Source organism: Carcharhinus amblyrhynchos, chromosome 17 (genome assembly GCF_965287045.1).
Source record: "Carcharhinus amblyrhynchos chromosome 17, sCarAmb.v2.hapA, whole genome shotgun sequence".
NCBI classification, from domain to species: domain Eukaryota; kingdom Metazoa; phylum Chordata; class Chondrichthyes; order Carcharhiniformes; family Carcharhinidae; genus Carcharhinus; species Carcharhinus amblyrhynchos.
The window spans coordinates 45,775,952-45,800,263 of record NC_137340.1 but is presented as its reverse complement, the minus strand read 5'-3'; the positions used below and the strand labels follow the sequence as shown (position 1 = coordinate 45,800,263).

General features: G+C 46.8%; 1 protein-coding gene across 6 annotated transcripts in view; it reads left to right on the top strand.

The window, feature by feature from the left end:
* The window catches only part of LOC145354485 (leucine zipper putative tumor suppressor 2 homolog), a 191,632-nt gene extending 177,575 nt beyond the window's left edge, over positions 1-14,057 (top strand). For all 6 annotated transcript variants that reach the window (XM_080205886.1, XM_080205884.1, XM_080205885.1 and 3 more), the window contains 2 exons: positions 7,661-8,533; positions 13,038-14,057. In XM_080205886.1, the coding sequence (XP_080062012.1) occupies positions 7,661-8,533; positions 13,038-13,739 (1,575 nt within the window). In that variant the 3' untranslated portion in view covers positions 13,740-14,057. The remainder of the gene's footprint in view (positions 1-7,660; positions 8,534-13,037) is intronic.
* The last annotated feature ends 10,255 nt before the right edge of the window (positions 14,058-24,312 follow it).

Genomic DNA, 24,312 nt, shown 5'->3' with positions numbered 1-24,312 from the left:
AGAGGCACAGACGCACATACTCCCCCTCATTTTACACGCATGCACGCACGCACGCGTGCATACGCACACATGCATGCACGTGCACACCCTCACACATGCAAACACACACACACACCACACACACACGTACGCACACGTCCTCGCACACATCCTCACGCGCAGATGCACACATGCACACACCACACACATGCATGCACACACATGCCACGCATACACATCACACACATATACACATCGCACGTGCGCGCGCGCACACACACACATATGCATACCTCACTCGCTGTACCGTTCTCTTTGTGTGTTACCCACAGCTGCCTGTGGCTGGTAGTGAGCCCCTCCTCTGACCCTTGCCAAATGCTATCCTGGGGTGAACAGCGAGGCGTCACCCGGGTGACCAGCACAGCTCTTGCTCGCTGCATTTTCACTCCAGCCCCACAGAAATAGAACCGTCATTTTGTATGACCCTGTTAACCATCCAAGAGCTATTGAACGCACTGTGTGGGTTCTAAGCTGAGAAGTATTGTTTAAATAGTGACAAATGAAAGGCGTGTGATGCAATGAGATCTCCACAGGTCACAGTCTTCATTCAGACGTAAAGATGAATGGAATCATCTGAACTTTCTGACAGGCAAGATTCTCGCTGTGTTCCTCCGTGTTGCTTCCTTTACAATAGCTGGAGTGTAGAAATATCAGCTTAACTTCAGCTAATGAAAGCACTCCAATTTATTTGTGTGCTCCTTACTGCTAGGGCCACAGCAGAGAATCTCCTTTAAACTGCAAATGCTGTGATTGAGGAGACAAAAACCTAATAGCTTTGTGATGGCAATAATCACGGGAGAATGACAGCAGCGCAGTACGTACTGGATAAGAAGCTGGGCATCTCAGTAGTTTCTGCTCCTGACCTGGCTGTCAGCATCCATACACATAGCAGCTCAGCCGGACTCAAATTATCTGGCCATTTTTCTCAGTTGCTGTTTCTATTTTCTAAAAAAGAGAAAACATAAAAGGAAGTTTGGCCATTATCGTATTGTATGTGAGCGCAAATTGGCTGCTGGGTTTCCTCTGTTACATTGGTGAGGACACTTTTAAAAAAATTAAATAATTGGTTGAAGCTATCCTTGTGGAAACTCTTGAGGAAATGAAAGGCATCCAATAAATTCTAAGTTTGCACTCATCCTTATTTTCAACAAATGCATATCAGTTGATCGTGTGTTAGTGTGGGGCGGCACAGTGGTTAGCACTGCTCCCTCACAGCGTCAGGGACCTGGGTTCGATTCCCGGCTCAGGCCACTGTCTGTGTGGAGTTTGCACATTCTCCCTGTGTCTGCCTGGGTTTCCTCCGGGTGCTCTGGTTTCCTCCCGCAGTCCAAAGATGTGTGGGTTAAGTTGATTGGCCAGGCTAAACTGCCCCCTAGTGTCCCGGGATGTGTAGGTAATGGGGATTAGCGAGGTAAACGCGTGGGGTTGTGGGGATAGGACCTGGGGTGGGATTGTTGTTGGTGCAGACTCGATGGGCTGAATGGCCTCTTTCTGCACTGTACAGTTTCTAGGATTCTCTCCAACAAGTACCACAGTTGGAGGAGGATATCTCTCTCCCACTTCTGGGCCAGACTCTACAACAACAACACCTTGCATTTATAAAACACCTTCAATGCAGCACAGCATCTCACAGGAGCATTGGTAAAGGAAATAGTGACATGGATCTGAGATATTGGGACTGGTGACCACAAGGCTTACTCAAAGAGCTAACTTTCAAAGAGGGTGAGGTGAAGAGGTGCAGAGGTTTCGGGAGGTGATTCCCGAATTTAGCTCCTAGGCAGCTGAATGCTGGAGTGATGAGAATCCGGGACATGCAAAGGGCCAGAATAAGAGGAACACAGGAGAGATTTTGGAGGGTTGTAGGGATGGAGGAAGTGAGAGACGTGAAGGGGACAGTTGCCTTAACCTTTCACCCTATGAAGCGGAGTTGTGAATAAATACTGTGAGATTTTGCACCGGGACCTGAGGAGAGATTCTAGCTTTGGCGGCACAGTGGTTAGCACGGCTGCCTCACAGCGCCCGGGACCCGGGTTCGATTCCCGGCTTGGCTCACTGTCAGGGGGAGTAGCTGGGTTAAATGAATGCACGAGGTTGTGGGGATAGGGCCTGGGTGGGATTGTGGTCGGTGCAGACTCGATGGGCTGAATGGCCTCCTTCCGCAATGTAGGATTCTATGATACCTCGCTCTCACAGTCACTGTCCTCCCAGATGGGGCTGTGCACTTTCATCTGATTTCTGAAGCTGTCCACGATCTTGCATCATTTGTCTCCAAATTGGTTTTGCAGATGTGGAATCACATACTACATTTGGTGACAGCATGGGCGCACACACTCCATACTGTGTGTCACCTGCTGTGCCGGTAAAGATGGCAGAAACAGTGTTCGAGGCCTACCCTTGAAAAAGACCTTGGCGCCCTTGCCCAGGTGAATAAAGGGCATAAACCCTCTTTTTGAAGTCCGTGGTACAAAAGCCCTTGCTTGAGAGCAGCTGATTTAACACTGACAGTGTTGAAGAAAATCAGCTCTCCTTGTGACCTACCAGCCAACCCTAAGAGGATTGCTACAGATTACCATCAGAAAAGCAATTTCTTAATAAACGTTCACCCAAATACAGAAATGAGACTAGCAGCATTCCTGTGTTGTAGATCCACTCGGCCCTCCCTCTATTGGCTTCCCTGCCTGAAGGCTTCCCATCCTATCTCTCTTGTCTCTCTCCCTGCCAACTGCTTCCCCATCTCTACCCATCAGCAATCCCTCCTGCATGTCCTGTTCCTCGCTATGCCTCCCCCTCCACCCACCTCCGGCTCACCTTCCCGAATCGTCCCCAAGACACTGTGACTGGCCCTCTCTGTTTCAGGGCCTACCCGAGAATCCCTATTGGTGATGATACAGCAAAACTGAGTGGAAACTCGGCTGAGGGATGACAAAACTCAAATGAGATCCAAGTCCCGGTATTGGGCGTGTCTGAGGCATGGCCCGAGATTTTCACTAACTTCATTGCAGTGTTAATGTAAGCCTACTTATGACACAAATAAATAAACTTTAAATCTTTAACCTCAGTGGTGCAAGGATCATGCCCAGTGTACATTAGAACATAGAACAGCACAGTACAGGCCCTTCGGCCCTCAATGTTGTGCCGAGCTGTGTCCAATCCCAAGATCAAATTATCCCACTCCCTATCATTCTGGTGTGCTCCATGTGCCTATCCAATAACCGCTTGAAAGTTCCTAAAGTGTTCGACTCCACTATCGCAGCAGGCAGTCTATTCCACACTCCAACCACTCTGAGTGAAGAATCTACCTCGGACATCCCTCCTATATGTCCCACCATGAGCCTTATAGTTATGCCCCCTAGTAACAGCTACATCCACCCAAGGAAATAGCCTCTGCACGTCCACTCTATCAATCCCTCTCATCATCTTATAAACATTGTTCACTATACACGGGCCTGTTCTGTGTGGGTGTGTCTTACATTCCACACATCACCTTGAAAACAGAGTCTGTTTGATTCCCATGTGTATAAGGTGAGGCTTTTTTAATTCATTTGTGGGACACGGGCGTTGCTGGCTGGCCAGCATTTATCGCCCATCCCTAGTTGCCCGAGGACAGTTAAGCATCAACCACATTGCTGTGGCTCTGGAGCCACATATAGGCCAGACCGGGTAAGGACAGCAGATTTCCTTCCCTAAAGGACATTAGTGAACCAGATCTTTTTCTGACGATTGACAATGGTTTCATGGTCATCAGTACATTCTTAATTCCAGGTATTTCTTTTATTTCTTTTCAAATTCCACCGTGGCAGGATTCGAACCTGGGCCCCCAGAACATCGGTTGGGTTTCTGTATTAACAGGTGAATGGTAATACCACGAGGCTGTCACCTCCCCCTAAAAATGGATTTCTGAGCTGAAAAACTGAGACCAATTCCTTATGCGAGTATAGGGCTAAACATGCCTTTTGACATTGAAAAAAATGCCCATCTTTTACACCAGGTTGACTTACTGTGAGCAAGGTGATAAAATACCAGCTTTGTATCTGGCAAACTATTAGAGTTTCAAAGAATTAGAACCATTTGTCAAATCAGGTATCAAATGTGTTGTATAATATAAATTATCTTTTGTATTACCCCGATAATGAACTGGTGGTTCATAAAGTGTGTCGTAGCTAATGTCATGTTTTCACGCATTGAGTTTTCAATACCCACAATGATTATCGCTCCTAGCAGTGAAATACAGATCCAACCACGTGTCGATGTGTCACACAGTCCACAGTGTAAACGACGCAATAGATTACCTTTTTTTTTTATTCATTCATGGGACATGGGTGTTGCTGGCTGGCCAGCTTCTGTTGCACATCCCTAGCTGCCTTCAGAGGGCAGCTGGGGGTCAACTGCATTACTGTGTCTCTGGAGTCACATGTAGGCCAGACCAGGTAAGGGTAGCCGATTTCCTTCTCTCAAGAGACATTAGTGAACCAGATGGGTTTTTCCAACAGTCGACCATGGTTCCGTGGTTATCAGTAGATTCTTAATTCCAGATTGATTTTATTGAATTCAAATTTCACCACCTGCCGTGGATTCAGATACCATTGGGCCATCGCTTCCCTTCCCTCCCTACCTGATGCGTCTTTCAATGTGTCACCCTGCCACCTTGCACTTTCTCAGGTAACAATGTATTTCAGACCTCACAGCAGCCCCTGTCACCCCACTCCATTACTTTAGCACAGCATTGAGCCCTGAAATGGTGCTTGAAACCCACTTTTCACCTCTGAGTGAGCTGGGGAAAGCTACCAACTGAGCCAAGCTGGCACTGATAGAATGGCGCTAATGTTTGCATGGAACTCCCTTGCTCGGCATTTGAAATGGGCTAATGCCACCTAAAATAGCATCAAAGTACCATCCCAAGGTTCAATATAAATAACACTTGCCCAGTGCAATTACAAAATTCATGAAGGTTTTTGTCGAAGTTGGCACGGGGGAATTGTTTAATGGTAACAGCTCCATTAAGAGGTGCTGCTTCTAACACAACTTTGGATCCCTGCGGACTCTCTAACATTCCTTAAAGAAACAATCCCAGCTTTGAATTATTTATTTCCTTCAAAGTGCACTATATATGGAACTGTGAGAGTGTGTAAACAACTGAGATTTAATTGAAAGCAGATGGAATCCAAAACCGCAAGAATGAAGGTTTTCCAGGCATCAGCTAAAAACTGAGATTGAATCAAAGTCTTCCTCTCACTCTTTCTTTTCACTTTCTCTTTTCTTTCTCTCTCACTTCATCTCTCTCTCTCTCTCTCTGCTATCCGTTTTTGATACCCATTGAATGGCATGGATTCTAACAATAGCAAATGGTGCCACCAAATGAAGACAGGGTTTGTCTGATGCCGTTATTGTAGATTGATGCCACGTGATTCACTGGATGGTTTAATAAGGGAGTCATCTTTACAGTTTCAAATTAAAAGTGAATTAAGGAGTTATTGAGGTAAAAGCAAAATACTGCAGATGCTGTGTGTGTGAAATAAAAACTGGAAGTGCTGAGCAGGATGGACAGCATTGGTGGAGAGACAGCGAGAGAGACACTAGCTGGAATTTTACCAGCACATCCACCCCAATTCCGGGGGCAGGCGAGGCTGGGAGAACGGCAATCTCCATTGGCCTGGGGTGGGATCATACAAACCTCAGCTGGACATGCCGGTAAAATTCCACCCACTGTGCCAGTAGGCTGGGTTTAGTCATCATAGCACAAGTCAAATGATTGGCTGGCGGGATTGCACTGCCCACCGCCCCAAGAGCTGCCAGCCAACCAAAGTACGGACGGTTCAATCTAAGCAGCGTCGCTTGGAGCGATGGGCACAGCTGGGGTTTCACCTGGGAAGGAGAGGAGACTATGGCAGCATGCCAACCTCCAAACCAGGTAAATGGGGGCCTGCGGGCACCGGACCCAGTCAGACTCCAGTGAGGTGGTGTGTGGAAGGGGTTTGGTGCTGAGGCAAGGGCATAGCTATTGCTGGCAGGGGTCCCTCACTGGGCTACAGGGTGCTCAAACAGGAAGGAATTCCCCCCACCTGTGGAACCCACCGGAGGCTGCCAAGGTTTACCTGCCTGTTTTTGAACGTGATGGCGGTCGAACCCTCAACAACCACCCCCCCCAACTGCTGTAAAAGGCCGAGTGGCAATGGGAAGAGGCCCTTCATTGGCCACTTAAGCATCTCAGTTGGCCTCTGCCTACGATGGGGCAGCAGCCACTTTACCCACTGCTGGCAAGATGGCTTGTCTGCGGGAACGCAATAGGCCTGCCTCCTTCCCTACCTCCCAGCTCACCTCCAGAGTGCTGACAAAATCTAGCCTGAAGTTTCGGCTTGCCGACTTTCCAGCAGCTTTGAAAACCTGGCACTGAGTTTTTCTTTATCCGTTCATGGGATGTGGGCATCGCTGGCTGGGCCGGCATTTATTGTCCATCCCTAATTGCCCCTTGAACTGAGTGTCTTACTCGGCCATTTCGGGGGGACAATTAAGAATCAACCACATAGCTGTGGCTCTGGAGTCACATGTAGGCCAGACCAGGTAAGGACGGCAGATTTCCTTCCCTAAAGGACATTAGTAAATCAGATGGGTTTGTCTGACAATTGACAATGGTTTCATGGTCATCAACAGATTCTTAATTCCAGATTTTGCTTGAGTGAATTCAAATTCCACCATCTGCCATGGTGGGATTTGAACCCGGGTCCCCAGAACGTTAGCTGAGTTTCTGGATTAATAGTCTAGCGATAATATCACTAGGCCATCAGCTCCCCTCTGCCATGTTTTCCATCAATCTTCCCCTCGAGTAACTGATTCTGTCTCCCATCTGCTTTAATGGTGTAATGTATCTTTCTCTCTTTGAGGAACATTAGTTGAGCATTTTTGGAGGAGTTGGGTTTTCGAGCAGCATTATCCAGACTTTTTTTTTTAAGTCATAGACACATTCGTTGTAATTCTAACCAGGCATGACAGCATCAAAATCAATCTTCATAAGAATGATGAGCTGGAGTTGGCCATTTAGCTGCACCATAAGATCGTATGGTCCTAACTCCAATTTAAAGGAGATTTTCCTGAAGGAATGAATCATTAGAATCCCTACTGTGCAGATGGAGGCCATTCAGCCCATCAAGCCTGCACCGACAATAATCCCATCCATGCCTTATTCCCATAGCCCCACGTATTTACCCTATTAATCCTTAAGGGGATTAAGGGACAGTTTAGCATGCCCAATCCACCTAATTTGCACATCTTTGGAGTGTAGGAGGAAGCCAGAGCACCTGGAGGAAACCCATGCAGGCACGGGGAGACCATACAGACAGTCACCCAAGGCCGGAATTGAACCTGGGTCCCTGGCGCTGTGAGGCAGCGTTGCTAACCACTGTGCCACCGTACTGCCAGACTTGGCAAACCTTTTCTTTCCAATCAAAGTGGCCATTCATTGCAAGGATGTGTAAAACCGTTGATGCAGCAGTCTAATATTGAGCCTTCCTCGAATAAAATCAGATTAATATTTTTAATTTCAAGATGATCTTTAAATGGCAGATGTGTTTTTTTTCTCGCTCTCGCTGGGAGCTTTTTTTCTGATTAATATTTAATTATGTTTCAGAACATTGAGAAGAACTTGATCAGACCGACAGCCTTCAAGCCCGTTCTTCCCAAGAACAGGAGCTCTGTCCAGTATCTTGTTCCCCGTCCCGGTAATGGACTGTCGGACAGTCAGGGGAGTTTGAATATCTTGTTCAACGGCAATTCAGTGGGATCCGTAAACTGTGTGGAGAAGCGTAATTCCTTGCAGGGTTACAACTGCAGGAACAGCGCGCATTCCGGAACCATGTCAGACTCTGGGAGGAACTCCCTGTCCAGTCTCCCGACGTACAGTACGGGCTGTGGCCATCACCCAGATCCAGTCAGCTCCTCCACTGGACACATCAACCTGGACGCCAGCGGGCAGCACGCTTTCCACGAGAGGGGAATGACGGCGCTGAACGGCCTGTCGAACTCCGACAGCGGCCGCTCCTCCTCCAGCAAGAGCACGGCGTCGCTGAACGGCCGAGGCCACCCACTGTCGGACAGCGGCTCCTGCGACCGCTCGCCCGTCTCCAGCCACGACCTGGTCATCCGGGAGCTGGAGGAGAAGCTGCGGGACCGGGACGCCGAGCTCCAGCAGCTGCGGGAGAGCCTGGACGAGAACGAGGCCGCCCTCTGCCAGATCTACGAGGAGAAGCAAAGGCGCTGCGAGCAGGAGATGGAAGAGCTGAGGCAAAGCTGCGCCACCAAGCTCAAGCAGAACTCGCAGAAGGCCCAGCGCATGCAGCAGGTGCTCCAGCTGCAGGTCTTCCAGCTCCAGCAGGAGAAGAAGAAACTCCAGGAGGACTTTAGCCAGTTGCTGCAGGAGCGCGAGATCTTGGAGAAGAAATGTGCCTCCATCGAGAAAGAGCAAACGGAGCTGGGCCCGAGACTGGAGGAAACCAAGTGGGAGGTAGGTCACTTACTTTAAGAACCAGCAAAGATTTGGACTGCCTTCAAAATTGGATTTAATTTTAGCCAAGCAAAGGTCAACTTGGATTAATCAAAATCATCACAATCTGAAGGCCTATATTAGCGGCACAGTGGATAGCACTGCTGCCTCACAGCGCCAGGGACCCTGGTTCGATTCCCAGCTTGGGTCATTGTGCGCAGTTTGCACACTCTCCCTCTGTCTGCATGGGTTTCCTCCGGATGCTCCAGTTTTCTCCCACACTCCAAAGATATGTGGGATTGCCTATGCTGAATTGGCCCTTAGTGTCAGGGGGACTAGCTTGGATAAATGCATGGGGTTATAAGTTAGGGCCTAGGTGGGATTGTGGTCAGTGCTGACTCGATGGGCCAATTGGCCTCCTCCTGCACTGCAGGATTCAATGATTCTAATATATTCTCTGTCTCTGGTAAACAAGAGAGCCCAATTTATCAAACCTGCCTGATTACCAGCGTAGTTAACTAAGACATGGGGACCTGGTCATGTGGCCACTGGTCACCCCCTGGCACCTCACCCATACCAAGGTAGTGACTGTGCAAAACGGATGGAGCACCCATTTTGCCAGACTGTTGGTGCCATCCTGAGAGTATGAGCTGATTGGAGAGTTTAGTATTCATTAGCATGTCACTGACGTGTTGCAAGATGGCAAGTGGGAGTGCCACCAATAGCCCACCAGAGTTGGGGAGGGTGCTAATGGTCACCGACCACACCAAGGAAGGGGTAGGCAGGTCCCGTTGGGGTGGCTTGAAATTTCCTAAGTTCTTTAGGAAGAGGGGGGATGGAATGGCCCATGAACATCAAAATAATGGAATTCTTCTTGCACTGTTTTATGAATGGCTATCAGCCAAGATCTATAATCGAGTTCCTTTAAGGGAACTGCTGGGTTTTTTAAAAAGTAAAGTTTATTTACTTGTTTCACAAGTAGGCTTACATTAACACTGCAATGAAGTTACTGTGAAAATCCCTTAACCCTGGCGCCTGTTCTGGTCAATGCACCTAACCAGCACGTCTTTTGGACTGTGGGAGGAAACTAGAGCACCCGGAGGAAATGCGTGCAGACACAGGAGAACATGCAAACTCCACACAGACAGTGACCCAAGCTGGGAATCGAACCCGGGTCCCTGGCAGTGTGAGGCAGCAGTGCTAACCACTGTGCCAGTGTGCTGCAGAAGCTAGAATCTCTCCTCAGGCCACAGTTCTTGCCAAAATCTCACCATATTTATTCATAATTCTTCATAGGATGAAAGGTTTAAGGCTAATGCAACTGTCCGCCTCATGTCTCTCACTTCCACCACTCGGTGCTAACCACTGTGCCACCATGCTGCCCAAACACTTTCTGAAAACAGTGCCCGATCTCTGTGAAGCTGGGCTTGCCAGTATGTTTAGATACTGCCCCTCCAAACTGGTGTGGCGTTGAATGCAGGTGGTGGGTGGGTGGGTGGCGGGGGGGGAGCCTCTGAGCCCTCCACGGTGTCCTGGAGGGGGCAAGGGAGAATGTGTGGGCTGAAATTTATTCTGTTCTGATTGGGACGTCCTTTAATCACAGTGTCCCATTCTCAGTGCAGCTGAGCTTTACGGGCAAAACTCACCCTGTCCCAAAAAATGACCGGTTAGTTTTCTATCCAGATTTTACTCGGCCAAAAAGAAAAACAAAGTGACGCTGTCGTACAGGAGGCTGGGGCCTCATCACGCCAGCACTACATAGCTGCATTCAGATTGGGGCGCTGTAACTATAGACTACCCGTGAAAATCATCGCCCCTACCCCACCACATCCCACATATCCCCCGAACATCAGCCCCTCCTGCCCAATCGCCAGTATCTCCTGTTCCCCTGTCTGCTTCGATCCATGAGCCCCCCCATTTTCATCCTACCCTTCCCCCAGGAAGCTTCCACTGGTCTCTGCCTCTTGGCTGTGGCCTGGCAATGACCTCTGGCACTGACCGTGGCACAAGTTGGCACTGAGAGGTCGGTACCATGCCCCATGCCATTCTGGCAATGCCAACCTGTCGGTGTGTAACCTGTGCCGTGGTCAGTGCCAGGGGGTCATTGCTAGGCCACTGACTGGCCTTATTCCTCATCCCCCGGGGGCTGTACTCACCTTTGCACCACTGGGGGGTGTGGGGTGGGGGGGTGGAAATCCCTGTGACAGGATAACTGATGTAATGTCGCATTAGTGCAGGGGGGTTAATACCTGGCGATAGGGCGTGTTAATGTTAAAATTTATTGAAATATATGCAAATGAGGGCCATGCCCATTATGGGCATCGCCGGTGAGATCTGCGACTTCTTGATCTTGAGCCCAACACCCCCCACCCTCCCCGCTGGCATTCCCACAGACTGCAGAAGTGGGCTCAATATCACCCCCACTATCAAGTTTCTGGGAAAATTCTGCTCAAGAGCTTTGATGTCTTGTCTGTACACACAACTACAACTGCCACTGAAAACCAGGGTTACATTAACCCCCAACACCCCCCCCCCTCCCCATTTCCAAAATGATCAAAACGCGCTATACTTTAAACTCTGGATTTTGTAAATAGGAGGCTAGTGCAGGAGAGTATTACTTTGCAGAACAAAGATTTTGGCGACGAAGGTGAACCATGGCCAAAGGAGAAAGCTCAAAAGATCTTTTCTGTAGTCTGTTAGGTGCATTGGCCGTGCTAAATTCCCCGCCAGTGTACCCGAACAGGTATCGGAGTGTGGCGACTAGGGGATTTTCACAGTAACTTCATTGCAGTGTTAATGTAAGCCAACTTGTGACATTGATAAATAAACTTGTAGTTCCAAGTTTAATGAAAGGAGCTATATAAGGAAAGAGATTGGTGGCTGGTTTTAGGAGGGGAACAACTTGTAAGTATAACAGTAATGCTGGAACTGTAACCGGAATTCAGCGCAACACAAGTCCACATTAACGGTTAATAAAATCTGATGCAAGTCACCAAAAAGCACCTTTAGTTGGCCTTGACTGCATAATCAATTTTATAAATAAAGCATTTACTTCATTTACTTATCTCGGTAGTACAGAGGTTCAGAGTGACCTTGGAGAACATTCCATACATCCTTTGAAGACAGCAGGAGAGATAGTTAAGCTGGCTGAGAAGGCATATTTAATACTTGCCTTTGTTAATCGAGGCATAGAATGTAAGAGCTGAGAGGTTACGATGGAACTGCGTTTAACTCTGTTTGGACCACAGCTAGAGTATTGTGTGCCGTTCTGGTCACCACACGATAGGAAGGATGTGATTGCACTTGAAAGGATGCAGAGGAGATTCGCCAGGACGGTGCCTGGGTCGAAGGGTTTCAGCTATCAAAAGAGGCAGGATGGACTGGAGTTTTCCTTGAAGCAGAGAAGGCTGAGGGGGACCTGATTGAGGTGTATAAAATTGACAGATGTAGATAGGAAGGAACTTTTCCCCCATTGCAGATGGGTCAATAATGAGGGGATGTAGATTTAAGATAAGGGGCAGGAGGTTTATAGGAAAATGTGAGGAAGAATCTTTTCACCCAGAGGGTGGAGGGAATCTGGAATTCACTGCCTGAAAGCGTAGTGGAGGTGGGAACCCTCATAACATTTAAGAATGCCATAGTATACAAGACAGTGGGCTAAGAGCTGGAAAATGGGATTGGAGTAGATGGGTACTCGATGCCTGGTGTGGACATGATGGGCTGAAGGGCCTCTTTCCATACTCTACACTTCCATGCTCATTGACTTTAGACCCTGCTAATAAGTCCCAGAAGTATGTCTCCCTCATGTGCCTGTAAGGTACTTTCAAACACCACCTCCTTTCTCCATGGTTAGCTTTCTATCTTGTTCCTAATCTTTCCCTCTTACCAGCACTATTCAATCATCCAACTCTTCGGTTAAAAGTTTTTTGTTTCTTAATTTATTTATGTCACAAGTAAACTTATATTAACACTGCAGTGAAGTTACTGTGAAAATCCCCTAGTCGCCACATTCCGGCACCTGTTTGGGTACACTGAAGGGGAATTTATAAAGGCCAATGCACCTAACCAACACGCCTTCCAGACTGTGGGAGGATTCCAGAGCACCCGGAGGAAACCCATACAGACATGGGGAGAATGTGCAGACTCCACATAGAGAGTCACCCAAGCCAGGAATTGAACCCGAGTCCCTGGCGCAGTGAGGCAGCAGTGCTAACCATTGTCACTCTACACCTTAATGATTTTCCTTTTTAGCCTGCATTCACTAATTTGATCTTTATTCCATAGATCTCAGTCTTTTTCTCCCTCTGCAGCCTATAAGCTTCTGAAACTTGGGTAACCGTTACTTTATCCTTTTCCGCTCCAGTGTTGGTTTTATTCCTGGACCCGGCACCTTGGTTCCTTGTTCACATTTGTAAATTGAAGAGAAAAAAAATCTCAGAACACCTGAGGGCAGAGTCCAGTAGATTAGAAGGGAGCACATTGCTAAACTAACCTTTTTTTTCTGTTGTTCTATTCATTGCTTCAGGTTTGCCAAAAGTCGGGAGAGATTTCTCTTCTGAAGCAACAGCTGAAGGATTCCCAGGCTGAGCTGTCCCTGAAGGGAAATGAGATTGTCTCCTTGAAAGTCCAGCTCCGAGAAATACGGGCTGAACTCCAGGATCACGAGGATGAGATTCATGAGTTCCGGGATTCAGTCCACACAAAGACTTTGGAGCTGGAGGTCTGCGAGAATGAACTTCAACGCAAGAAAAATGAGGCAGAGCTTCTGAGAGAGAAGGTGGGCAAGCTGGAGCAGGAGACCACAGGCCTGAGGGAAGCCTTGGGCAGCAGTAGGCACGCAGGTGGCCCGTGCCAGGAGCGGGAGGACCCCTTCCTCATGTACGAGAGCGACGAAGCCAAAGTCCAGCGGCAGAACGCAGACAACCAGCAGGCGCTGAGGCAGCAGGTGGAGAAGCTGAGGGCTGAACTCATGTACGAGAGGAAGAGGTGCGAGAATCAGCTGGAGAACTTTGAGATGGAGCGGCGCACTTGGCAAGGGGAGAAGGAGAAAGTGATTAGGTACCAGAAGCAGCTCCAGCACAACTATATCCAAATGTACAGGAGAAATCGAGAGCTGGAGAGAGAGATGAGGCAGTTCAGTTTGGAACTGGAATCCAGGGCAATAGATGTCCTTGACGTGCGAAACAAGGACATTCGATTTGAGGAAATCACCGCGACAGAAATCTAAAAAGATAAGATTTTACTAAAGAACAAAACACCCATGCCAAATCTTGTGTTGAATAAATATAATACCAACATGATGGAAATCATTATAATTCTTTAACCTGTTCAAGTTCATTCAGATGTTCACAATAAAAGGACACTTAACGGCTTTAGATAACCTGACGCGTTCTCCCAGTCAGCACGTTTGGAAAGCTCTACCTATTGCGTTCATGGAGGTACATTATTGTCTTCCTCTGTTTTTATGAAGTGGTCTCCAGTGCCCTTGCAGTATGAGGCAAGGGAGCGAAAGAATGGAATAAAGTAGTCGGGATTCTTGCTTAAAGGCTGTTTATATTATTGACAGTTAATGGTAGCGTTGCAGCAATGCATAACACTGGCGGGGCGTTTGATTTGTTGTTCCTGATTGCGCTGGCGCTGTTTGAGTCAATGGGGCGAATTTTACTGACCCGCCCGCCATGGGAGTCAGAGTGGGCGAGGGGTGGATCATGGAAAGGTCCATTGATCTCGGGTGGGAGTTTCCTGTTTTATTTGGGTGAGCGAGGTCAGAAAATCAAGGCCGATGTGTTCCCCGTTTCCAAGCGCGGCTGACAAACACTCATTCACCATCACCAGCATTTGAGCAATTTGGCTAATGGATGACGGAGCCTTTCATTGGAAAGGAACAAAAGCAATGCCTACAAAGAATAATAAGTGAGACGACGATGTACTTCTTAGATATGGAAGTATGTAGAATAAAACTTGCAAATGGCATATATTGTATTGGGGAGTGGCCAGTTAAAAGGAAGAGTTATCATTGATCAAATGACATGAAATGAAGGAGATGATTCCTTTTATTGTTGGCCAAATGGAAAGAGACCTGATTTTCTGCCATGTATATTTTAATATGCCAAACCATTAGCCAAATTATCTGTGCCATTGAGTTTGCAATGTTGTTTATTGACTTTAATCACAGTTCCGCTGCATATTGCTTATCCATTTTATTGACACTGAATGTTCCAAATACACACACACACTCACACACACATACTCATACACACATTCACGCACACTCAATCACACGCACACTCTCTCTCACACACACACACACACACACACAGACACAAAGACTTCAGAAATGGAGGTCCACATTTCCTCAGAAGTTTGGAGTTGGTTCACCCCATTGTGCCTGAGCCAGTGAAGAATGGGGACGGGGTGGATGCTTCCTGGTCTTTGATCTTTTCCAAGAGTATGGAGATGTCGGTGTTGGACTGGGATGGGCAGAGAAAGCAGTCTCACAACACCAGACTCCACTCACCTGATGAAGGAGCAGTGCTCCCAAAGCTCGTGATTCCAAATAAACCTGTTGGACTTTCTGGTGTTGTGAGACGACTTACTTTTTTTCAAGGGGAGGAGGCAGAATAATGCAGTCGAGAGGCACTTCCACCACTTGCAATTCTGAAGCCCTCCGGTGTACTTTGTGCAGGAAGAGAGCAGGTGCCTGGTCATGCCGAGTGACAAGAGGTCGGGGCCCGTGGGTTGTGGATAGGCCCATTTCCTAAGGGCAGCTGGTCATAAAACAGAGAGTTGTAACGAATGGGCGGACCCCCCCACCCACCCATACACAGGCTCTCAGCTGAACCTGGCAGACTTGGGGCTGAATTTTCAGGAAGACAATGCAAACTCCATTCCCTCTGCCCTGCACCCTCACCCAGGATGGCCCAACTGCCCAGCTCCCACTGTGGCTGCCAACTCCCTTCATTTTCATTGCCTGATCCTGGGAATCCCAGTGGAGTTCAGGAGGCTGTAACTGAGTCCGAACCTGCAGTGGAAAAGCAAAGGGGAACAACTGAGTATGTTTTTACTTTTAAAAAGCCATTAAACTTGGTGCAAAAGGGTTCAGAGGAGAGCTAGACTGCCTCATTAGATACCAACATCTACCAAAGGGGAAAGAGTTTCTTTACTGCTGCGGCCGTCCTTATCATTTTGCCAACATAATACACCAGGTTCCTTATTAAAAGTTTAAGAATAAAAGCTAACCATTACAATGGTGTTTTTCTCTACCTCAACACTATTTCTTCATTAATTTTAATATGCATTCCATTCTACTGGAACTTTGAACCAAATAAAAAATGCGAACATTAAAGAGCTGCAGATACCTCTCTGCTTTCTCTGTTGCTGCGTTGGAAAAAGACTGGGTTGCAATGCTGATAGCTAGGACAAAGCGAGGATAACCAACTATCCCTACTAAATCTCCTGGATTTTAAACCCATTAGCTCAGCATCTGATCACTGTCACTGTGTTAGTGGTTACTCCAGTACTTAAGACAGAATTACACTGTTCGATCTGCCCCAAGGTCACCTGAAATGGCTTGGTTATAAAGAGGGGGCAGAGATGGAGAAGGTTCTGCAGTCGTAAATGTAGCAGGCTGTGTTTGCAACAGGTTTTGACTGATGACTTGTTGCTGCCCGTGTACGAAATCGGATTCTTCTAATCGATTTCATTCCAGTGAGTGACAAGACAAGCAGTGAGAGCACCAGCTTCCTTTTCTTCAGGCATCTCTGCTTTCACTGAGATTCCGAGCCTCGAGATGCACAGCCTATCATGCCGCTAAAGATTTTACCACTCTCCCTTTTCTTTGTTAAGCCCACAGCCATAATACCTGACCACACCATCCAATCACGGATTAGCTTAAATATGCACCCAGTCTCCAAACCTGGGGCAGCACGATGGAAAGTCTGACAACACCAGGTTTTAGTCCAACCTATTTATTTGATAATATACTCACTAGCTTTCGGGGTTACCCCCTTCGTCAGGTGAATGGAGAGTTCTGGCCTCAGACAGAGCATATAAAGCACAGACAGTTTAGAGATACCCACATCATGGCAGCACGATGGCACAGTAGTTAGCACTCGCCGCTCTGATGCACTGTCAGAGAGTTGGTGCTGACTCGATGGGCCAAATGGCCTTTTCTGCACTGTAGGGATTCTTTGATACCTTTTCCAACATTCTGATATGTGTCTCTAAAGAACGTTCTGCAATAGGTTTTGGTCTGAACCCTGGTGCAATTCCATCGCTTTCTTGATGTCAAACCTTGTAGTTAGAAAGCCCTATTACATCCCACTTTTTAACAATTAATCTGAAATATACAAATGTCTTAGAATAGAATCACTACAGTGCAGAAGGAGGCCATTTGGCCCATCGAGTCTACATCCACATTAGTCCCACCCAGGCCCTATTCCCGTAACCCCACATGTTTACCCTGCTAATCCCCTGAGACTAAGAATCAATTTAGCATCAATCCATCTAACCCATACATCTTTGGGAGGTAACCAGAGCACCCGGAGGAAACCCACGCAGACGTGGGGAGAATGTGCAAACTCCACGCAGACGGTAACCCAAGGCTGGAATTGAACCCGGGTCCCTGGTGCTGTGAGGCAGCAGCGCTAACCACTGTGCCACCAAAAAGACATTACCACCACTCTGTCATGGAAAAATTGGCAACTCCCCATCAGGAAATTGAACCTTGGTGCCCAGTGTGACAGTACAGTAATGAGAAAATTACTGTGATATGTTCGACTCATGCACAGCACAGACTGTAACATTAGGCTTATCTCCCTCATTTATATTCAGCGTACAGTTTAAACAGGGGACTTTGTGAAAGTTCAGTCTGAGTGACTTGTACTTGGGCACTTTTGAAATATCAGGACAGCTGTGGTCAGGATTTCCTGGTCCCATCCAGCCCAGTACCAGGAATTCCTGCCCAAGGTCAATGACTTATCTGTCATTTGTACCATTCCATCTCTAACAATTCCAATGCTGGGTGGGCCTGGAAGATTTAGACCCATATTTCTGAAATATAAATCCTGCCACACACACACACACAGACATACACACAGCCAGCCACTGATTTCCCTAATTATATTATTCTTGGACTATGACAGTTTTGTGGTTCCTGGTTTAAAGAATTACTCCTGTCCACTTAACAGACCACGACTAACTAGTATTCGGACCCCAATCCTTAAAATCCCCCCACACTCCTCCAATTCTGCTCTCGTTGAGTGTTCCTGATTTCCTCCCACTCCATATTGGCTGTCGAAGCTCTGGTATTCCTAGCCCATATCTCTCTTCCCTTCCTGTGGGTGGCACAGTGGTTAGCCAGAGACAGTGGGTTCAATTCCCAGCTTGGATCACTGCGTGGAGTTTGTACGTTCTCCTTGTGTCTGCTCTGGTTTCCTCCCGCACTCCAAAGATGGGCATTGACCATGCTAAATTTTCCCTCAGTGTACCTGAACAGGTGCTGGAGTGTGGCCACAGTAACTTCAGCGCAGTGTGAATATAAGCCTACGTGTGACTAATAAATTAGCTTTAACTTTATAAGGGGCTCCCTAAAGTCTACTTCCTTGATCAAGCTATTGCTCTCCTGTCCTAATGTCTCCTTGTGCCACTCAGTGTTGAATGTTGTCTGGTTACACTCCGGTGAAGAACCTGGGGACATTTGCCGCATTCGGAATGCTATATAAATGCAAGTTGGTGTTGGTGTCTCTTTGAGGGAAAAAAAGAAGCAGCAGGAATAGAAGTAGATTTTTGAGTCAGTGCCTTGACAGTGGGATTGGGCGACGGGGAAAGCTGTAATGACGACATAATTATTTTCCAATTGGCCATGCTTCTCCCCACCCCACCCCACCCCACCCCACCACCCTACCATGTTCAGCTTTGTAATCTTATCTGCATGGTGTGTAGCAATGCTCCCTGCATTTTTAATAGTGTAGCCCAGTCACTGGTTTGTCAGCTTTACTTAGACCAACATAAAATAAAAGGCACATTGAATTATTAGTTGATAGATTCCACAGCCTGACAAACTATGCAGACGTTGCTATTGCAGGATTCCATAAACTGGCGACCGCCTCCCCTTACTGCAACATTCCATGACTCAGTGACTCCTGCCATTGTCTTTCTGACATTTAATCTGATCTCTCAGGGCTTACAAATTTCATGGCAGACCACTGGCATTATTAATTAGTCAAATGTGCGCTGAGTGCAACTTAAACTAATCTCTCGTACTTTCTGAACCTTGGATGAACTTCCTCAAGCAGCTGGGGCCAGTGGTTCAGCCCCGGATAACAAGCTGTTTGGGATCTTTGTTCAAACGTGTCTCGGGATGCTGCTGGTTCCAACAGCCTGTCCCTGCTGGAGTGCCTCGGCTGCGAGAGCGGATGGAGGAGACCGGACCGGAGGAAATTAGTTGGGAAACTTCTGTCGCAGTTGTTCACATCCCTGGCCCACTCTGAGTGAATCGTTAGTGTTAGGTGCTGATGCGGTCTCCCATTCTAGACAGCACGAGGAGGTTCAAACTTGTGTTGCGTCAAGTGAGTCAGCAGCCTGTTTTACATCTCTCCCGATTGGTCTAAATCTCATTGGAAATAAAAATAAGGAATGATGTGAAACAAAAGCTGCTGAGTTATTGCCTGTTTAACATTATTACAACAGCGAGATTTCCACCCAAGATCAACAATGTGTTTTTTTGTTGATACTCTGAAATTTGACAATCTTGGAAAGAGATGAAATATTGATCACGCACTGATCAACCAGGTATATAACTGAAGCATTGATCCTAGTGGATTGGTGTCTCTCCTACTCTGATTGATTTATGTTGGAATACACTTCTCTGGATATTGGCATAACTCCAGTACCATGTAACCATCCATTTTGAAGTCAAGCTGGGACTGTTAGTGGGCTATTGGACAATGGGGAGCATCAGTCCTATTACATCAGCAGGTCAGAAGGTGTGTGTCAATCCCGTCTTCACCAGACACCCACATATTTATAGCGTGCAAGAAACAATACTTTCCATTGTCTACTAATACATGTGACAATAATACATCAAATCAAAATATTTCCCCCAAGATCATGAATAGGAATTTTGCTTTATCCCGCATCACTTTCGCTTTTCGAAACTATGGGTGCTGAGGTCAGTTATAGCAGCCTGACTGGCGTCCCAACACAGACCAAGGACTGACCCAGTCTGCACCACATTGGGAAATATATCTGTCCCACTGTCAGTGTTGGAGGAGTTGTATGTAATAGGAATGTATAAAGCTCTAAGAGCCACCAGGGGCCATTTTTAATGCCGTATTTGGCCAAGAGGATCCCACCAGTTTTTCAAGAGAACCTGTCTGATCCTTGTTCCATTGAAATGAATGGGACCAAAGTTGGCCGGGTTCCAGACAGGCCTTCGTCAGGTTGGCACCCAGGCACAATGTTGCAAGTGACACCTACAGTCTCTCCCTATTTCAGTGCAAGTTTGTTATAGTAAAGTGCATAAAAAAACATCTTTTGGAGTCTGCATTTTTATCCAAGGTAACAATAGCAGGGCAAGAGCATTGTTTCAAACTAGCTATTTCCAAACGTGGTAGAAATGCTGGGGTGAGACTGGGGATGGAGTTGTTGATTTTGTTTTCATAGAACCTCTACAGAGCAGAAGGAACCTGTACTGACAACAATCCCAGCCAGGTTCCATTCCCGTAACCCCATGTACTTACCCTGCTAATCCCTCTCACAATAAGGGGCAACTTAGCATGGCCAATCAACCTAACCCGCACATTATTTTGACCGTGGGAGGAAACCGGAGGAAAACCCCCACGCAGAAACAGGGAGAATGTGCAAAACTGCACAGAGACATTCACCCGAGGCTGGGATTGAACCTGGGTCCCTAGCACTGTGAGGCAGCAGTGCTTAACCACTGTGCCACCTTACAAATGATATCCTTTCGCTGTTGCTTCATTTGAACTTTTGCTGCAGTTGGACAGTGCAGAGGTGGATGCTGCACCGAGCCCACTTAAATCGATGCCACAGATAACGACCTTAACTCATTAGGAAGGCAGCCGGCACTGCAGAGGACACCCTTGTGTCTCCACTCGTTTTGAAAGGAGCACGTTAATTTAGTTCACCAGTTTCTTTGTTCAGCTTCATTACAGGAGGCTGATGAGGGAGTGCTCCAGCCGGCTTGTCACAGTCTCCAGCCTGGAAGCTCCTCATCCAAGTTTCCCTCCTAATGAGATGCCGAGCCTAATGATGTTTTCATCTTGCTCATAAAAAAAGAGCAAATTCACGGCACCAGATACAATTTGGGATGCAATTATGTTCGCGCAGTTGCAGCCCCCTGAGTGATTAAACTTGGCAGCTTTGCAACATAGCAACACCATCTCTTTGAAGGCGCATCTGAAGGCAAAACAAAACTTAATATCCTGGCATCGGATCGTTCAATAAATCACTTGACAGACATTCTGCAGCAACCTGAGATTGTGAGCAGACACTAGGCTGCCACGAGTCATTCCAGCCCTTATCAAATAACTCGTGTAATCTTGTTGCAAACCAAATTGCAAACCAAACAGATATGGTTTTTAAAGCAAGTTTTACTTCAATACTTTTTTATTTGCACTGTGAAGGAAAGGAATGAACTACAAGTGGTGACCTTAGTCAAGTAGACTTGCTCAGGAATACTTCAATCTATGAAAGAATCCTTGAATACCTACAGTGCAGAAGGATGCCATTCGGCCCATCGAGTCTGCACCGGCAATAATCCCACCCAGGTTCTATCCCCGAAACCCCACATATTTATCCGGTTAATCCCCCCGACACCAGGGTTAGTATAGCATAGCCAATCAACTGAAACTGCACATCTTTGGACCATGGGAGGAAACCAGGGCATCAGGAAGAAACCCCACGCACACACGGGGAGAACGTGCACTGTCACAGACAGTGGACCTGGAATCGAACCCAGGTCCCTGGCACTGCGAGGCAGCAGTGCTAACCATTGTGCCGACCCTGATGGGAGTTTGCCAATCTAGTGGCTAAGATAGTTCGGAAAAGAGTTAAAATTCCAACCTCAATCAACATTAAAAAAATCCCCAGGCCTGTGATGGTTGCCAACTGTCCAGGATTATCCTGGAGTCTCCACGCAGGAGTTAAATGTTGATCTACTGAGCATTACTGTGAGGAACTCAGTGGAAAGATGGGACGAGACATCGTTAAAATGTTTCTTTTAAAAAATTCTTTGGACACAAACTTTGGTTAGGAAAATATCAAAAAGTACTATTTGACCGGGTGTAGAGGTTGTTAGGAGAGAGGTTATGTGAGGAAAGCTCCTGGAATATAGCATTGGCAATAGTGTGATTGAAGGTGGCAGCAAATTGATAAATGACAGGAGACAAATCTGATTTTTTTAAGAAAGTGATTTTTATTGGGTTAGTTCCCCCCTTCAAGGTTTTTCTTCACCACCTTGACCTTTTGTTCCTCCAGTCCCTTCATCCAAAAAATTGACAATGTCTTTCAAAATGGCTTCTAGACTATGTGTAAGAGTGGCCTTGGATGATGCTGTGGCCTCCCTCTCTGTGAATAGCTACTGAGAGGTATATGTGTATGTAGCCAGTGGGGTTAGGAATTGACCTTAATAGTCAGCCTCTCCCCACAGTGCATTGTGAGGGTTAGCTTAGCAAGTGGAAGCTGCAGAATTCGCTTTGCTGAAAGCTGTAAGCCAGCCGCGAAAGAATTCCTGGGAATACTATAATATCTCGTAGAGATTGTTCACCGTTGTCCCCACGATCTTACACATCTCAACAAAGAAAAAACATTGAGACCATCACAACCTTGAACTTCTGAAGTATACGACCTTCAGTCTGGAGACCAGGACCGTAATTCAGAGCTTGATACATATTTCATTAACAGTTTCTCAGTGGCTGTTTGCCACTTTCTCAACAAAAGTGTAAATGTATATACAGTCATTACGTTTAAACTGAGCGACAAGATTGTAAAATTGATCACTGTGCACATTTTATGTTGAGAGTTTGCTTGATTAATACATATGAACATCACCTGTACATTATAACATAAGATATCGGGAGTTATTGTAAATAATGAGGGAGTCGATGTTTTGTGGTCACTGGCAAACTATGTATTTAAATGTCAATCTTGTGACTAGATTCATGTGGGGCGACTCACGTTAATTTTTTAAATTTACTTTTTAACGGTCTTGCTTTTACTTCCTGTTTTGTGTAGAACTTGGCGCCTGTAGAATCCACCTCCAGATTACTTATTTTTTCACGCTGTACATTTCATGTATAAAACTGATTACAGACCATTGTTTTTAATAAAAAAAAGTCTCAATGATGTGGAATTGTGCAGCGTGTTAACTGGGCTTGTGTCAAATGCCACTCTCAGCCAGTTTTTTTAAACAAAGTAAACCTCTGGGCTAATTCCTCTCCCCCTCTGACTCTGCAACCTCCTCCAGCTCCACACTTTCTGTGCTCTTCTAATTCTGGCCTCTTGTGCATCCCTGGTATCCTTTCCACCATTGGCTGTGTGCCTCCAATTCTCCAGGCCCGAAGGTCTGACAACAATTTCCCATTCATTCACTAACCTTCCAGTAGCTTCATGATATACAGTGCTACAAGGTATATGCACCAGAAAGATCAAGTCGTCCCACTTTGGGCTTTGTGAGCTGATGTGGAGCTGCTGGCGTTGGACTGGGGTAAACACAGTCAGAAGTCTCACAATACCAGGTTAAAGTCCAACCAGTTTATTTGATAGTAAACCCACAAGCTTTCAGAAGCTTGTGATTTCAGGTGTGTGATTTGTAAGCTGGGCAGGTAGATACCCAATTCAGATTGGGTTTGGTTGTGGTGGAATCAGATTCAATCGAGGCTTTCGAATGGGAATTGGATACACATCTGAAGAGAAAACATTTGGGGAAATAGTCAGGGAGTGTGATTAGCTAAACTGTCCTTGCTAGCAGCTGGCACAGGCTCTGAATGGCCTCATTCAATGCTGTCACCTCCTGCTGATTCGGTTCTACAACATGCATTTATGCATCTTTAATGTAGCAAAATGTCCCGAGGTTCTTCACAGGGCCCAAGATTTGACATCGACTCACATGGAGAAATTTTGGGATGGCAGGAGGAAGGCTTGGTCAAAGTGGGAGACGTTCAGGGGAGATGTCTGATAAGGGTTAATGGAAAGTTCTATGCTGCTTTCCATTGTCTTCCTGTGGAAACTAACCAATCCTCAGCTCCGGCCACTGTTTGTGGGGTTTTAGGTTACTTCCCTAGCATGGAAACCTCTCAGTTAAGCCCACCGATTGGGGAAATGTAGGGTGAGTCATGCCACCTGATTCATATCTGCCGAAAATCTCCGTCCTTGTTCATGGCTGGGAATCTCCAGTGCTGCTGAAAGTGAATGGAGTTTTGGCTGGAAGGTCAAATTTTCTGTTCAATTGCAGTGGGGTGGGAGCAGATGAAGATGGAGAATCCTGTCTGTCATCTCACACCATGTACTCACCTCCAATTCAATGCCCAATCCCTGGCTGCACACCGGCTGCCATTACCATCTCACAACATCATCCATTGTAGCATCCAGCACCACTGGAAAAGAGATGACCTGATCCCTTGTTTGTGGGAGCTTGCTGTGCAATAAATCGACTGCTGCTGAGGTAATTTCCATTACCTCAAATGAGGTCCTTCATTTGAGGTACAATGAAGGTACTTCATTGGCTGTGAGGCGCTTTGGGACATCCTGAGATTGCAAAAGGTGCTATATGAATGTAA